At 43.8% G+C, this 17011-nt stretch overlaps 1 protein-coding gene across 1 annotated transcript in view; it reads right to left on the reverse strand.

Annotated features, from left to right (window-relative positions):
* The window catches only part of LOC311054099 (membrane-associated guanylate kinase, WW and PDZ domain-containing protein 3-like), a 75504-nt gene that overhangs the window by 32550 nt on the left and 25943 nt on the right, over positions 1 to 17011 (reverse strand). The window contains exons 3-5 of the mRNA XM_084069979.1: positions 13868 to 13984; positions 4832 to 4951; positions 1848 to 2021 (exon numbers count right to left, since the gene is read on the reverse strand). Of these exons, the coding sequence (XP_083926105.1) occupies positions 1848 to 2021; positions 4832 to 4951; positions 13868 to 13984 (411 nt within the window). The remainder of the gene's footprint in view (positions 1 to 1847; positions 2022 to 4831; positions 4952 to 13867; positions 13985 to 17011) is intronic.

Raw genomic sequence — 17011 nt, forward strand, 5'->3', positions numbered from 1 at the left:
AGAGGAAGTGACTGGCTTGTTATTTTTGTCGTGGTGCGTTTGGTGGATATTCTGGAGGATCAAACTCATGCATAATTCATAGGATATGGCTTACTAAATTAGGGCACAGATAGAGCAAAGAAAAAGAAGGTCCTTTAGGGACATTTGGGGGGGGGGGGGGATATTATATGTACATTTATGGAACACAGTCGATTTCCGGAGGATTTAAACCACACCATGGGTGATGATGGGACATGTAGACAGGGACCTTAAATGACTGAGTTTCACCATCATTACAATGGTGAAAGCAGAACAGACCTTCTGCTGGTGTCCCCGGTGAAACCCTGAGGTCAGCATGCGGTCCATTCCTCCCACTGAGGGACAGAGTGTGATCAAGCATATTCCACCACACGCCCAGCTGAGAGAAAACAAGCAAATCTCTCTGCCTGGCTGTCCTTGTGACTGTCCTTCAGCTGTGAGCCGTTGGCATGATGACTCCACAAGGCGTCAAGCATGGCGACGGGTGTCGCGGCGACTGTCGCAGCACGTGCCAAAGGAGCAGCATAATCCAAGTTTCAGTCCAGCAGATGAGTCAGCAGAGGTCTCGACCTCGGGGCATCTCGCTGGCAAACCAAACTGACTGCATCCTTCTTTCAAACGCCACATCGGTTATTATCTCCCTCCCTGCGTGTGTGGAACGCCGCCCCATCTGTCTGGCACTGTGCCAGCCAGGCTACCTTTCTGCCTCACCTTCCATTTTGCCTCTTATCAGACTCTGGATCTCCCTGTTCTCCTCTGCTGGTCTCTCCCTCTGATCTCTCCACTCAGCTCCAGCAGTGTACGTCTAACATGGCCTGCTTATCTTTCCTGTCACACCACCCAGTTTGCTTTGTTACCTCCATCAATACTCCTTGTCTCCACTTCCCCTACTTACCTACATACCTACCTGCCTGCCTGCCTGCCTATCTTCTTGAATAGCTGGCTGCCTGGCTGGCTGGTTGGTTGGCTGCCTACCTGCCTACCTGGGAGGGTAGATGCCTGCCTAGCCTACCTTCTTGGCTGGCTGGCTGGCTGGCTGGCTGGCTGGCTGCCTGTGTGGGTGCATGCCTGTGTGTGTGGGTGCATGCCTGTCTGTGTGGGCGCATGCCTGTCTGTGTGAGTGCATGCCTGTCAGTCTGTGTGTGGGTACATGCCTTTGTGTGGGTGCATGCCTGTGTGTGTGTGTGGGTGCATGCCTGTCTTTGTGGGTGCATCCCTGTCTGTCTGGGTGGGTGCATGTCTCCAGTATCTGCTTGCCTCCATGCCTCCACGCCCCAGGGCAGACTGACCTTCTTGTGGAAGTGATCCAAGCAATCGATGCGGCCACTGCTCCACAGAGAGACAGTGGCATACTAATTGTTCCAATGATTGATTAATTTGGGTGTCGGCGACAGTAGCTATAGATAGAGGGACACTGCAGTTATCTAGCTGCTGGTTACTGTACCGCCCTTAACACATGAGTCTTTCCCCTTAAAGATACAGACTTTGCTCCCTGATTTGCTCCTATATGAACTTGGGTCACTTGATCAGAACATACAGTATTTATATATTATAGCCTAAACCACATGAACCCTACCGTCCCTAATAGACTATCTACAAGCACAAGCGCTGTGAGCTTGTAGATCAGCTATTTTCAGGGACGAGATGGGAGGGAAAAGTGAAAGGGAAAAAAAAGAAGCGGACCAAGTATAGACCCCTGGGGGGCTCCAGGCTACTGCACTACCTCTGATATGACATCATCAACTCATCACAGTCCCTGTAACGGCAGTCGTTTTAGTCATCGTAGCGTACCACTCGCTCTATCTGCACTGGGCTGAAGTCAGACTTGCCTGATAAGCCGGAGTCCTCCTCACTGTTGTCTGCCTCGTCTGCTCTCTTTTCCAGGTTGCTGAGGGACTTGCTGCGCGTTCGGAACTTCCGGAGCAGGTTTCGGTGCTCCTGGTAGGTGATGGGTGGGCTCTCGGGACTGATGTGGACGGGTCGAGGCGTGCCGTAGTAGTTCCCTGAGACGGAGAGGGAAGATCAGGTTACGTAACAGACCATTTTGCCTTGACAAATGCAGCCGTAACGAATGCGCTGCACTTTGAACCACAGCACCGCATGGGCTCCACTGTGTCGCATGTTTCCTTATGCATTTCCTGCACCACTGTGTTGTGACATTAATTTCTAAGAGAACTGATGCTGCAATGCATCATTCAGGTAATATCTGAGAGTCATGTGCTGTAACGTGGTGTGAAGGTAATCCATTATCATAAATCTAAAGGTTTTCAATAAACAACAGCATACAATCTCCATGGTACATGTTATGCCACATGACTCCATATCTGAAATGAGGTCATGAGATAAAAGGTTTTGAACGTAAAGAAGCCCAGGCTCATTCCCGATGGGCGGTCCTGCATATACTGCTGTAACAGGATCTACTATATGTGCATTATTATATACACTCCCCTGGGATCAGTAAAATACTGTGCATTTTCTCCATCTGCTCTGCCGGCTGAAAAACAAATCCAATTAATGTCTGTCTCTCACATGTGGTTCATGGAGATCAGGGTATGAAGGGACACATTACAACCAGGTTACCAGCCGAACATCACTTAGTGCAGTTTTTTTCCCCTGCCGGCGTTCAGCTACTTTCTGCTGATGATTCTCCTGATTGCTTCCACCAGAGCCGTGCGTCTGTCACTGTCACAGGCAAGGCAAGGATGAGGATGACATTTATTGCTCCCATTAAACTCTTATGAATTATGGATGGCTAATCTGTGGGAGGCTTTTAATCAGAGGTAGAAGTCAAACCCAGGATGGGGGAGGAGTCCGCAGGATGGGGATACCCTTTACCAGGGGTCTCAAACCTGTGGTCGGTGGACCTTCGTTGTCCGTGGACCATTCGCTGGTGTTCCGCGATGCCAATCACGGAAACTGAGTTTTATTTTATTTTGTATAAAATATTGTCAACCAAGTATAGGCCTGAATTTGAGTATATTGAGACATGATCTCTGACGCAGCCGGGTTGTTCTAGTATGTCTATTATGGGGAACTATGTGTGGGTGTATTGTTATGTTCATTATATGTTTTGCTTTGTGGGGTGATCAAGCCATGTTTTGTTGTTTTGTTGTGATGTGTGTCATGTGGTAATATTGTTTCTTTTATTTATTTAAATTTCTATCTGCATATTTGTCGCCGTGTTTGTCCTTGTTTGTTTGTTTAAAAAACTTGATTCAGGGTATGCAATTTATAATAGTCTCCACCTTGCTGGAGTAGGATTGTACAATTCTTATTTATTTATTTTTTACTTTTGATATTACATGACTCTGCATATTCTTGTATTTGTGTATTCTTCTGAATCTTGAAATAAACACAACTGTGGGGAAAAAATATATATTGTCAACCATTATTTTTAAGTAGGACAGCTACCATCAAGCCGATCTCTCGCTGTTAACGCACACTACTGCTTTGTTGTGGGTAATTGAAAACAATAGGCCGTGTTAACAGTCCATTAGTGACTCGAGTCGTGAACCCCTAGTCTACATCTCAATGAGGTGCTTAACAAACTTGTTACAGAATACTACAACATTCATGCCTTTCAATAGGCATGTCACAGATGCAATTATCCCAAACCAGAGAGATCCCATCTTTGCAGTCTGTGCAGAAGCTATAAATATTCACAGCGGTGCATAATGGTCACACCGAGCGACTCATGCGTAATGTGGCCAGTTCCGCATTAATTGAGATGTACAGTATAAAACTAGAAACAGGAGATGGTGCAGATGTATAAATCTGAGGAAGTGAATACGTCTGCATATTTCTGCCCTTGTGTGTTTGCACAGTTTTATGGGTTTTCATGCCTTTGCGTTGGTCTCATTCACAAAGTTCCTCCATGATTAAGCAGGCCATGCATATGATAGCCTACTACCTATTTTATGAAGGCTGCATGCTAAACTTAAAGGAGTAGTTCACCCCCCAAAAAAAGACTTATTTTCTATCAATTACCGGCGGAGTCAGGAATGCGAAAAAAATTAAACCATCTCCATGAAGGCTTCATGGGGTGTGTAAATGATAGAATATTTTTTGGGTGAACTACTCATTTAACCATTCACTTCCCCCATTCACCCTATAAGTATGTTTCAGGTTAGGTCAGGTTTAGCATACTGAAAACTGGAATTATTACATGGATTAATGCATTTCATCATGGCTGAACCATTCAAAAACAATACAAAGCACATACAGTAACCAGTAGTACCAGCGTCCAGCGCTCATGCATTTTTCAGGTGAATGGGGGAAGTGAATTACTAATGGGTGAGTTTAGCATGCAGCCTACAGAATACTGATTAGCATATGCTTGCCTCATTAATCAATAAAGAAGGAAACAAAGGAAAAAGCCATTATGCAAATAAAGAGAGTAAAATTCGACATTCTGGCCAATTTGTGGAACTTAATGAATAAATAGATAATTGGTTATTTCAATCGGCGACCGTCGGAGACAACATATAGAAATGGAGGTATGCTCCGTCCCTGATGATTTGTTTATTAACTGATCATTTTGTGAAAAGTGCTTATAAATCAAATGTATTGATTATAAAACTGTCAGTACTATTATAGCCTGGAGAAACCTTGTCAGAGGGTTTTGATATAAAATATCAATATGTACTATAAATAGTACAAAATGTACTAATGTGCAAATGTAAAAAGGTCATGAAGAGAGTAGATGAATGATGTTACAGGTTTACTGCAGGCTACTGTATGTGTTTTTTTATGCCAGTCTAGAAAAACATCAGAACCAACAGCATATGAACAATGATGTCAACGGCTCCTTCACCTTTGAACTTGCCACTCTCCAGCAGCGCTCCTGACTCCTCCAAAGAGAAGAACTCTTCTACTGAGACGAAGTTGTAGTCCACCCCTGAGATCTCCCCGTCTCTGGGCTGTCTGGTCGTACCTGGGGAGAGAAGGTCACATCATATATCACGGACGGACATGCAGCCAAAAATAACTCCTGCGGTCAAAGCCTCGCTAACGAATACACCACAGAAAGAAAACACGTTCGAGGAAACAGTGTGCAATTACAGCTAGGTACCCCTTAGAGAAACACCCGCCCGTCAACTGTGAAAGGTCCTTTGTGGTTCTGAGCTGATGGTGAAGATCGTGTTTGTAATAAACACATTCACAGAGGGATGACGGAAAATTCGAGGCTCCACTAAATCCTGTGAAACATTTCGTTGTTGATGTGAAATGGGCCCCCAGATAACGACACCCCGACCTGCCACCCAATGGTACAGCGACACCCCTACCTGCTACCCAATGGCAATGACGAGCCTGTCAACAGCCTCATCAATAACTTATTAACCACATTAAACATGCATGAGATATTCAGAAACAGCATATGTTATATAATATTCCTATCCATGTGCGTGACTTAAAGTGGCCCTCAGAGCCCATCATTTATACGATGGGCTCTGAGGGCCAGTGGTCTGTGAGCATAATTAACCACTTAAACCCTATACACTCCCCCAGGGTCTATACTTGGTCCCCTTCTTTTTTTCCCCCTCTACACCAAGTCACTTGGAAGAAAGAAGAAAATAGCTATTTTCACAGAATGTTCACCTACAGTATGCCCAGAATATCGATGCATTGGTCATTGAGTTGGTTCGAAGGTGTCCCCCCAAAAAATTAGGAGCAATATTATTATTCTGGGGCAAACATTCGAAAACAGAATATCTACAAGCTTTTAGACCAGCTTTTTTCAGCTAAGATATTGTGTAGAGGGAAAAAGTCCCCTGGTGGACTTCAGTCAATGAAGTAAATAGGGTTTAAGTCATTAACCCAATGAAGTAATGTATAAGAATGACTATTCAGAAAATAGGTTTTACTTTCCCCACCTACAGTATACACTGTAGAAGTATGTGCTACACTACAGTATATCTAATATAGCACAAATCCTCTCTTATGGAGGTCCCTGGCACAAACCCTTTTCAAATGGGTGTCCACAGCCTAATACATATCAATACATTAGTCAAGATCATGCCTGGAAAGACTTCTTCCACCATGTGTAAAGACAAAACCACCATGGGATACAGGGATACAACATACAAATGTATCCCTTTGACTCCAAATGACTATTGCACATTCACAGATTCATCAACACTCATCAAGCCAGTCTATTAAGTAATTTGTAATTCACCCATTGCCCTCTAATGAGACCTCTGTCATTTTGACCTTGAGATGAGCAAATCCTTCACTGGGTATAAAATTAGCCCACGGCCAAAAAACAGAGGACACGTGTCTGTCCTTCTGGTGGTGAACCACACATCACAGCAGGACTCACACCCACCCAGATACCACATAAAACCTGTGATTAATGCACTGCTTCCCTCAGCTACAATGACACACACATGCTTGCATAGGGCATACTCGTGTGTGCGTACTCTCACACACACGCGCGCATGCACGTACACCAACACTGCAACATACACACAGATTGCAGCAATCTCTACAGTCTACACAATGTTTATTCACACAGACAAGGAGACACATTGATAAATGCATGCACACATACACGTGTATACACACCCGCGCACGCACGCACGCACGCACGCACGCACGCACGCACGCACGCACGCACGCACGCACGCACGCACGCACGCACGCACGCACGCACGCACGCACGCACGCACGCACGCACGCACGCACGCACGCACGCACGCACGCACGCACACACACACACACACACACACACACACACACACACACACACACACACACACACACACACACACACACACACACACACACACACACACACACACACAAACCATAAATGTCAAGCATGAGACTGCCTTAAGTCAGCCTGACCCCCTTCCAAGTCTATTTACAAATCCTAATCGGAAACAGAAGATGAGTCACCATCTCTAATTAAACATCTGATAGCAAATCTCCTGATGGTCTTTGACGTGTCTATAACTCTTCTCCTCCCCTGAGGGCACACAGTATCTGTGCTGCTGATATGGAGGGAGGGCAGGGATTCATTATCTATGCAACCCTCCCTCCCAGATATATATGACATGTCAGTGGGAAGAGTAGCGGTATTATTGACATCTTCCTCCCTGTCGTTTGCCTGTAGGCGCCACACTCTGATCCCACGGGGTGGCGTGGCGGGGGTGGGGGGCTTATGAGACGGGGGGAGTGATGGGTAATTACACAGGAGTGTATCAACACCCCAGAGTAAGCTGTCCATCAAGACCGGGGCACGCAGATAGCTGCCCATGGATCCTTCCACTGAAAATGTCGAAAACCTGACAGCGCCGGCATATTAGAATAACCAAACGAGTTGTGTCTTATCTTGGACTAATTCCGGAGACAATTACAGAACTCCAATCCCTAACAAAGTACAAGCTGCTGTCCTTGGTTCTGTGAGCCGTCTGTCTGAAGCATCCAGCTGAGTGTCAGACACACATGTACAAGCCACTACGCTGCTGTTTCTCAACCAGTGGTCCACGGACCACTAGTGGTGCATGGCATAATTACAGGTGGTCCACAGGAAAATGTTTTAAAATGTTAAGAAATAAATATTGTACCTTTTGCTAAATGTATCAAGGATGTATTGATAATATTTCCATTACGTTAAATTTAAGAAGACTTCTGAACTAATAGGTGTAGCATGGGAAAAAGCTTGAAATGAAATAATGACTGTTAAGGGCTTGATATATACTTAGTTGTGTGTGGTGTCACACACCGAAAATAGCAGATCTACAACTTAAGCTCAATGCGTTGCACTGTGACACGCGAGCTTGTAGATCGGCGATTTTGGTGCGCGAAACCGGCATGCAACGAAGTATAAATCCAGTTTTAAGTTCATTAATGTTAAATATTAATGAAATATTTCAATATAATAGATATAACTGTGTTATGCCTTCTTATATACTATATATGCAGTATATACTGTACATTGTTGTGGGGAGGTATATATGCTAGTGGTCGAAATATGCAAGTAGTCCAGAACTCAGAGAGCCACTGCACTAAGCCATTATAAAAATGGTGATTATGTGAAAATCACATACTGTACATGTTGTATATAAATCGTGCAAACAAAATGTAGGACAGCATGGAGAGCATGGTAGTTAGCAGTTTGCGCATAGGAGGCAGAAAGGCATTATTAAAGGAACACTTTACCTTTTGTCAACGTTATCTCCATATGGTAGTCCTCATTAATGCTAACTATAGGACGGTAATTGCGGTCAATTCACTCTGGGTCTCAGAGGAAGATAGCGGAGGACTGAGGACTCGAAAATGTACCTCATCAGCAGGGAGTTCAAGCTAATGGGAACTACAGCCTTTATCTTCCTGGAATGTTTGCACACTCAAGTTGTAGCCACAGTTGTGGGATCAATAAAAAACAAGACTAAAGAGTCTAAAAGCTCCGCTAGCGACCCCTGGAGGCCATGCTGCTCCTTACAAAAGTGCTTTGAAACAGCCGACATTGTGTCTTTAGACCCAAAGGGTTTTAAAACAGAAAACAAGTAGACATTGCGCCACTAGACTAGAAGAAATGCCAAGAGTCACCAAAACCAGAAGGGCTCATCCTGCAATCTGCCTGTTAGTTCATGAAATATCTTGTGTTTACATTTTGACCTGAGGGTGGCGCTACTGTACATGAATGGTCATGGCGTGATTATAATAGACCCCTTAACAGACGACGTCATACTGGCTGCGTGCAGCCAGTATGCGCGCAACGAAACCCATTATATCAGGTCTCGTTAGGACGCGTCTCACTAGCCAACACACACAAGAGGGGGTTGGGGTGTGCTGAAACCAGTGCACCCCGAAACAGGTTGGGAATTGATTGCGTGAAACAATCACCTGTGCGTCCAGGCTCAATGTTAGTAAACAAATAATTGGTCTATTAGAGCCCTGCTCTAATTATTGTTTTCTTAGTCTCCCTCCCATTGGATTTCTAACCATTCCCGCAATGGTTTCAATTCTGACTGCCCGCAGTCAATTTCTGAATGCCTGCTCTTGCCTGCAGCAAAATTCAAGTCTAGTCCTGCTGAGTCCCACAATATTTCCATTGGGGACCCAAATAAATTACTGACAGAAACACATAATGTGTGAGAGAGAGACAGAGACAGAGACAGGGAGAGAGAGACAGAGAGAGAGACAGACAGGGAGAGAGAGACAGAGAGAGAAAGACAGAGAGAGGCAGAGACAGAGAGACGACCATTTCAGCACCACGGACAGCGACACAGTGCCCTGGCCTTACTGCTCAACAGTAGGTTATCAGTAAATAGATGCATACTGTATACCTGTTTGTAACAATGCTTGTAAATAACGTTCTCCTCTGCCTTTAGCCATAAGATAAATGTGTTCATATCAGACCTGACTGGCTTTGCTTTTGATTTGTAATCTCCTGCTTTGAGTTTCTTTTCAACTTTGTTTGCTGACTCCATGCTGTGCTCCGTGCTGCTACTGTGCTCCACCCACACTGTTGCATGCTTCAGGTGCACTACATCTGGTTTATTGTGGGACGGGACCGCCATTCCCGCCGCATCAAATTAAAAGCCATGGGTCAGGGTCAGTACCTGCGGGATCCCACTCCCAATGCATGGCTCTAATTCAAATGCTTAGAGTTCCAGTGAACATGAATAAACTCAGATAGTCTCATGGTTAATGAACCCACTTGAGTGCAAAATTAAAATTGGCTGGGCTAGAGGAAAGGCCGCAGGGTCACCAAAAATCACTGGGGTGCATCCTCTGGGGAGCATAAATGTGCACAGCAAAGTCAACAGCATCTACCTTGAAATCCCCCTCTGATGACATCCACAACCCACCTCTGAGACACAGAAATGGTAAAATGCACTGCAGGTATATTGACCATTAGTGACGACACCTACAGTAAGGGACATAATGTTGAAAACAGGCGAAGTGTTCCTTTAAATAAAGCGTATTAATGAGCTAAACATAATTCTGGGCACAGAGATCTGCTGCGATACTTCGGTCAGCATAACACTCCACAAATTAACCTGCTCCCCAAGGTTATCACCACGCAGTAAGGATCCTGTCTGGTCTAAGTGTGCACACACACATTCATTAGGCTGCAATCTACAACCCCTCCTCCACTTTGGCACTCACAGACATTTACTTAAAATGTAATTCTCCCCACTACATTATTGATACATTTGGCCTGCATTTACTTAATTCTGTCATTCATTTCCATGTTAATGTCCCGTTCTGCTGACAGGCTCTCTGTAATTATACTCCTTTCATCAGTGTCAACTCCAACATCACAGCACACATCCTCTTTAGAGAGAGAAGCATCAAGATGCAGTCCAAAAGTCACAGCAGCAGAGGGATATATTTAGTTTCATTTGCTCTTAATGAAAAGAAAATGCAGATCAAACATAGACACATCCTCGCATTGCTATTATGGGTCATATTAACATGATTAAAAGCAAAGCAAAAATAACAATGCCATTCAATGAGCAAAACATTAAGGGTCATGACTCACTGTGATCCTGTCACTATCACTATCAGTAGTAAATAAAGTCTCCATTAATAGTAGTTACATACAGGCCTTATGCTCCTGTAGGGGGCCTCAATGAGCCACTGATGAAAACTATTCGGCGTCAACTTCCTGTACCATCCATCACAGCTGCTGCTGCATCCCGGACAAAAAGACAGAAAGAAGGAAAAAAGAGAGGTCTGTCTAAGCATGAAGACTGATGGAAGTATCCCGGCGACTTGTGTCTATTTCTCTCTGCAGGTGGTCTGCAGGGGAGGGATCTGCTGCTTTCCAAGCCGTGTCAGGCTGAGGGTAGCGTGCATGTATGTATCACATGTACTGTGTGTGTCGGTGGCTGTGTCTCTGTGTGTGTATGTGTGTGTGTGTACGTGTGTGTGTGTGCATGTGCATGTGTGTGTGTGTGTGTGTGTGTATGTGTGTGTGCTTGTGTGTGTGGGCATGCGCGTGCGTGTGTATAGGCATGAGAACAACAGCATCTTACTGTGTCGTCTCCGGCAGATCAGGGGATTATGCAGCCGGGGGTGGGGGGCGGAGCCTGCCTTGTTGTCACTCACAACTAAAAGGAATGCACTGAGAGAGAGGCAGGAAGTTGTTTCACAAGTCCACTCAGCTCCACAGCGCCACCACCAGGCTGCCATGTGTTCAGTATTAACAGGGAATCAATCCATGAAAACACAAGGAATATACACAATGTGTCATGCAGTACAGCAGGTCTGAATCCTTAACTCCCAAGCCCGGAAATCTAACTTTCATCGACAGATCTCACACCATCGGTCCACATGTGATCACAGAATGCTTAGATAGCAGCATAGCCACTCACGGCTCCATGCTGCACATAGGGTGATTGATTTGAGTACACTTTGTATGCAATATAAATATTCAGGTCCCACGTTTGTTTTGGAGGCAGTTTGTTTTTCCTTGCAGCATCTTGGTGAGTGGTGACCTGTGCCTTGTTCTGTCAAGCCGTGTTGGCGTGGTGTCAGGCTGTCTCGCATGACCTACTTCCTAGACTCAAGGAGAGATTAGCAGCAACTCCCCTCTGCCACAGCCAGGCTAATTCTGACGATAAGGTGGCCTGTCCCTTCCCCTCTAGAACACGTACCAAGAAAACAAATACCCACAATAACACGAGAGGATGAGAGAGCCTCCATCATCACAGCATATTCTCTCATAACCCTCGGGGCAGTGGTGGTCACTACAGTTCACCCTCCTCTAGCCCTTCTGACTGTGACGTCACTTTAGAGGATTAACATATTAACATAGCAACAGATGTACTACAACCAACTACCGTTGGCAGCAACTGCACTTGATTTTATTCAGAGACATCAAACTCAAGCGGCCCACAGTACAGTATGTCCTACTAGAGTATGCAGGATACAATGTGTGTTCTCAAGAAGAGACCATGGGGTGAACTCTGTACTGAAGCACTACAGATGCCTGTTAAGGACTCACTTATATACACTCCTTATGTTCAATGTTGATGGACTGCAGCACTGCGCAGACACAGTATTATCCAGATTACCCACTGTAGGAGATAGAGTACAATCTAAATCTAAATGTACAATCTACCAGGGAATATACATTCATGCATGTATTCACTGATGGATTGTACATCTATACTTATATTTACTGATAGAATATACTGTACATACAGTATGTTAACTCAGACCAAGTGCAGATGTCTAGTCTAGTGTGAGACTCTACAGGGCGGACCACACCAAGAACTATGAATATTACTTTTTAGAGATCATTCAAACTCAAGTGGATGGCACACCACAACTATAACAATGACATGGCGAACAATATATTGGGTTCACGTTCAGAGCGATTTGATGAGCAAGAAGCACATAGATACAAATAAAAATCGAATTTACACAATGTCATGTTTAACACATGATATTATTCTCAGTGTTTACAGATTGTTATGACAGATTGTGTGGATGCTCGCACCGTATCTTTATAGTTGTTGTTATAATTATCATTCTTGGTGCTGAAGGCCCTTCAGAATATTTTATTTTATTATGTTTTAAAACATCTTCTTCTTATCTCTCTGCTCTTACAATACCTGGATCTATCCTGCGTTTCGCACTTACTGCTGTTGCCACTACAACACCTGAATTTCACCATAGGATCAATAACGGTTTATCTTATCTTATACAGATGGAGACAGATAGATAGGACTCTGTGAACTAAAATCACAATCAGGATTATCTCCCATCCTGACAGTGGTGAAGACAGGAACAGACAAAGCAACAGACAGCGATGTGGACAGGAACAGGAAAGTGCCAGAGAAAATAAAGCCAGTGGTGTGACAATACAGACAGTTGCTATGGAAATGTCCAGAATCAAGTTCTTCTTACAAGTTGTCACTCCCCCAAGATTAATGTAAAGATGTACAATGTTTGGTGCTATTTATAAAGCCCTTTTGGAGCTAATAAAATAAAATGAAACAAAACACCAATTTCAGTGTATTTGCACAGTATCGACATTTATTTATTTAATGATTTTATTTGATCTTCATTTAACCAGGTAAGGCTCTATGATATTGTAATGCCTTTTACAAGGGAGCCCTGTAAAAGGTTAAATAATTCAAGAACAATGAACTGATCATTGAATGATATTATCCAAATGAATAACTTGAAAGGGAAATAATTATTCTGGAGAATCTGGACCAGTAAAGCCATAATACCACCAGCATACTTACTATAAAGCAACCGAAAGTCTGATTAACGCATAACAAATACAGAGTTGGTTGAAGGCAGAGTGACAACTTAGGGTGACCGTGACAGGGCAGAGGGTCAGACAGGTGGGATTTCCATGCCAAGCCTCTGGCTTAAAAAACACCACAATTTCAAATTGGCCCCCCTGGTAGCCCCCACTTGTGGGATAGAACAGTGGTTCTCCAACTGTTTCATGTCAAGGACCCCCAAATTGACACTTATTAGCCCGCGGACCCCCATTTGAAAAGATAAGCCAGGGACCCCCATAAGAGAAGATTTTTTTTACGGCTCTAGCAGTGATTCTCAACCATTGTAATTTCAAGGACCCCCAGTTTGACATGCATTAGGCTACGGACCCCCATTTAATGGCATTTACATCTCTGGGACCCCAATTCATATCGTAAAATCAATGTTAATCTAACTCTGAGAGTGTACAAATGGAACCAAATGGACCTGTTAGGGTCCATTTGGTTCCATTTGTACACTCTCAGAGTTACAGACCCATACGGGTCCATTTGGTTCCTGTCTATCATTTAGCTGGGGACCCCCTGGAACCCACTCAAGTACCCCTGGGGGTCCCCGGACCCCACTTTGAGAACCAATGGGATAGAAGACTTACAGGGTACTGCACGGAGGTAGAGGTTCTCTCGGATGACCTGCTGAAGCTGGCTGTCCATGGACGTTGGAGTGAAGCACTTACTCAAATACAACCTGAGGTCTTTGCACAATGTGGAGCCTGAGGGAGACACGGAGAAGAAATGAAAGAGACATCGGCACAAGCAACAGCAGTCTCATATTGGTTAGTCTAAAACTGTGTTTATGGCCCGTGAAACAGATTGACAGCTTCAGCTAACATGCGGTACCAAGGTTTGTAGTCACCTGGTTGGATTTATCGCTGTGTCATCTGCAAATGACCCTTTCATGACCACACGCACACACGCACACATCTTCCTCTAAACACCTCACATGCATCCTAAATATTTGACAGAGCATTTTCCAGTCTCGTGTGCGTATCCTATTAACATGCGGTAGTGTATCACATAAAACAGTGAGGCTTCCAGCGGTCTGTAACTGTATCAGAGCTGATCAGCGGGCCTTTCTATCCCTCAGCCTGATCTATTAATTTCATCTCAAGAGCTTTATGGCCTTTGATGACAGGTCACTTGCTGTTATGGATGGCCCTGAGTGCATCACAAGCTTGTCACTCTGACAGATGACCAGTCCGCCAGCGCCGCACCCCCTGCACTCACCCACCCACCCACCCACACACACCCACACACACACACACACACACACACACACACACACACACACACACACACACACACACACTCAGCCAACCCCAGGCCACCGTCTGTTACAGTGGCTCTGCCCAGTAGCAGATTGAATTTGTTGGCCGATTAAAAAACATGCAATAAAACTTTATTAGCAGAGGCAGCCAACTGCACACAGATACTGTATGACTGGTCACATATGGTCAATGCAATTGGCCTTGAAGTACTGTGCAATGCAAAGCCTTTGCCTACAGCGTTTTGGGAGAAACTAATTTGCTTTTGTTGATTATGCTGCTTCCCAGAAATGCACTTCATTAATAGAATCAGAAAATCTGCTTCATGATGTTTACTGTGTACAGTATAAACACGTGACAGAGTGAGAGCTTTACATGGTTGTTTTATGGTGAGCTGTCATGACAGGATCAAATGCGCATGGATGGTCAGACATCTTCGTACGTGGTCAGAAGGTTGTCATGTACAGTATGGGCTGCCATTAAAGTGAAGCACGACTTTCGTGACAGGCCTCAAGGTTATACGCATCTGAGATACCCAAGAAAACCCAGAGTGACACTTAAAGCATCTACACCCCTGACGGCCCGAGCTGCGTATGCCTGCCATGTGCGCAGCCTGTGAAAATATAATTGTGCATAAATTCTATCTGCTACACCAGGAACACAATTGTGCACACAAGTTGTTGCAGGACTAGAGAAACATCTACCGTATGAACAGTGTTGGGCAATATTTCTCAGGAGAGTAATATGTTACTCATTACATATTACTCCTTAAAAAAGTTATAATATTATATTACTTATTACTTGGAATAAAGAGTAATAGTATATTACATATTACTCCCCCCCCCCCCCCCCCCCCCCCCCACCACCCGCAAAAACAAAAAGAGATGTACAACAACACAATCTGTTTAGCCAGCTCCTTTTACAACTGAATCCAATTTATTGGAATAATAAGAGTCAGCAGCAATCAGCCAAAAAGGCTATAAAAACAAATAGTGAACTGTCTCTCATCTTTTGAACTCTTTTTCTGCTGCATATTCCACATTTATAATGATCCTTTCAGGAATAGTCAAACATCAACAATCTGAACTGCGCACACTGGCTGCAGCCTCTCAAAACTGATAGTATGTATCGTATACATAAACAAAATACAAAAATAAATAAATCAGCATATTATTAATCTTACACCAGTCAACAATCAGCCAAAGTGAAAAACTGAAAACAAGACAGCCAGCCAAATAATAAAAAGCAGCAGTCTCTCCTGACTTTTTAACTACAGGACAAGGCAGCCAACCAAACCTGAGACAGTATATGTGTACTGTACTGTAGATAATGTCTGTGTAAAATAAAGCAGCAATCTCTCTTGACCTTTTAAACAAAATGTTTTCAAAAGGCAGCCAACAAAACCTGAGTAATATGTAATATGTACTTTTTTTTACATAGTAATATGTGTAATAATATTACTGTTTTTGGTCAAGTAATACCTTACACTACTGGGTTACTGGGTAAAATGATAATATTACAGTAATATATTAAAAGTAACTAGTTACCCGCGCCCAACACTGCGTATGAATATGGGTGGGTCATTGTATGCTACATCATAGCCTTCACTTGTTGTTGTTAATATGTAGGCTATTGATAATAATGAAATGATTTGTTCTGATAAATCAAAGTTCCATATAATCAGAATCTTTATTAAACATCGCACATGCCATTTAAACACATTCACAAGCAAGCAATTCATCGGGTTGGAACCGCATATTGCTTAATTGTTATTATTGCTTATTATTATTGAGAGAGAGAGAGAGAGAGAGAGAGAGAGAGAGAGAGAGAGAGAGGGCACGTCATTCACGTCTGTGGAACGCACTAATTTCTGGCAAAAGATTAAGAATGTTCCTGATCGACAAGATGACAGACATAAATGTATTCATATTTGGTGGATATACTCCTGTAGAGAATGCCCATGTGATTTGACAGCACACTCTCATTTGATCTGTTTGGATGAACTTGGTAAGTGCCCCAGTGCACAGTCCCAAAGCTGCTTGGCCGAGAGGAGAATGAAGAAAAGCAATGTTGCAACAGCCAACAGAGTGTTGGCTGACTCAGCGGGAGCAAGTCGCCTTCATATGAATTAATTTATTAATATCAATTTAAAATGTATTAGGGCTGCCTCATTTCATCTTGATCATTTAACATTTTGCCAGGTTCGGGGGGGAAAAGTGACAGCATGAGTCTGCAGTGTTTGATTCTTCCAACTGTGTAACTGAGTAGAAACACAATGAGCTTTCCTGACGTCCTGAAAGACTGACAAACTTGAAATCCTTGGATAAAATATATAGTCGAGATAATACATGGATCATTTACTGCATTGTTTAACTTCTATTCAGCAACAGTATCAGTGCTAATGCCCCTAAACAACGGGGACAGCATCCTGGACTCAAATCAGATTTTTGGCCTATACAGATTGGAATCAGATTA

Source organism: Gymnoscopelus microlampas (assembly GCF_963454915.1).
Source record: "Gymnoscopelus microlampas genome assembly, chromosome: 10".
Taxonomy (NCBI): domain Eukaryota; kingdom Metazoa; phylum Chordata; class Actinopteri; order Myctophiformes; family Myctophidae; genus Gymnoscopelus; species Gymnoscopelus microlampas.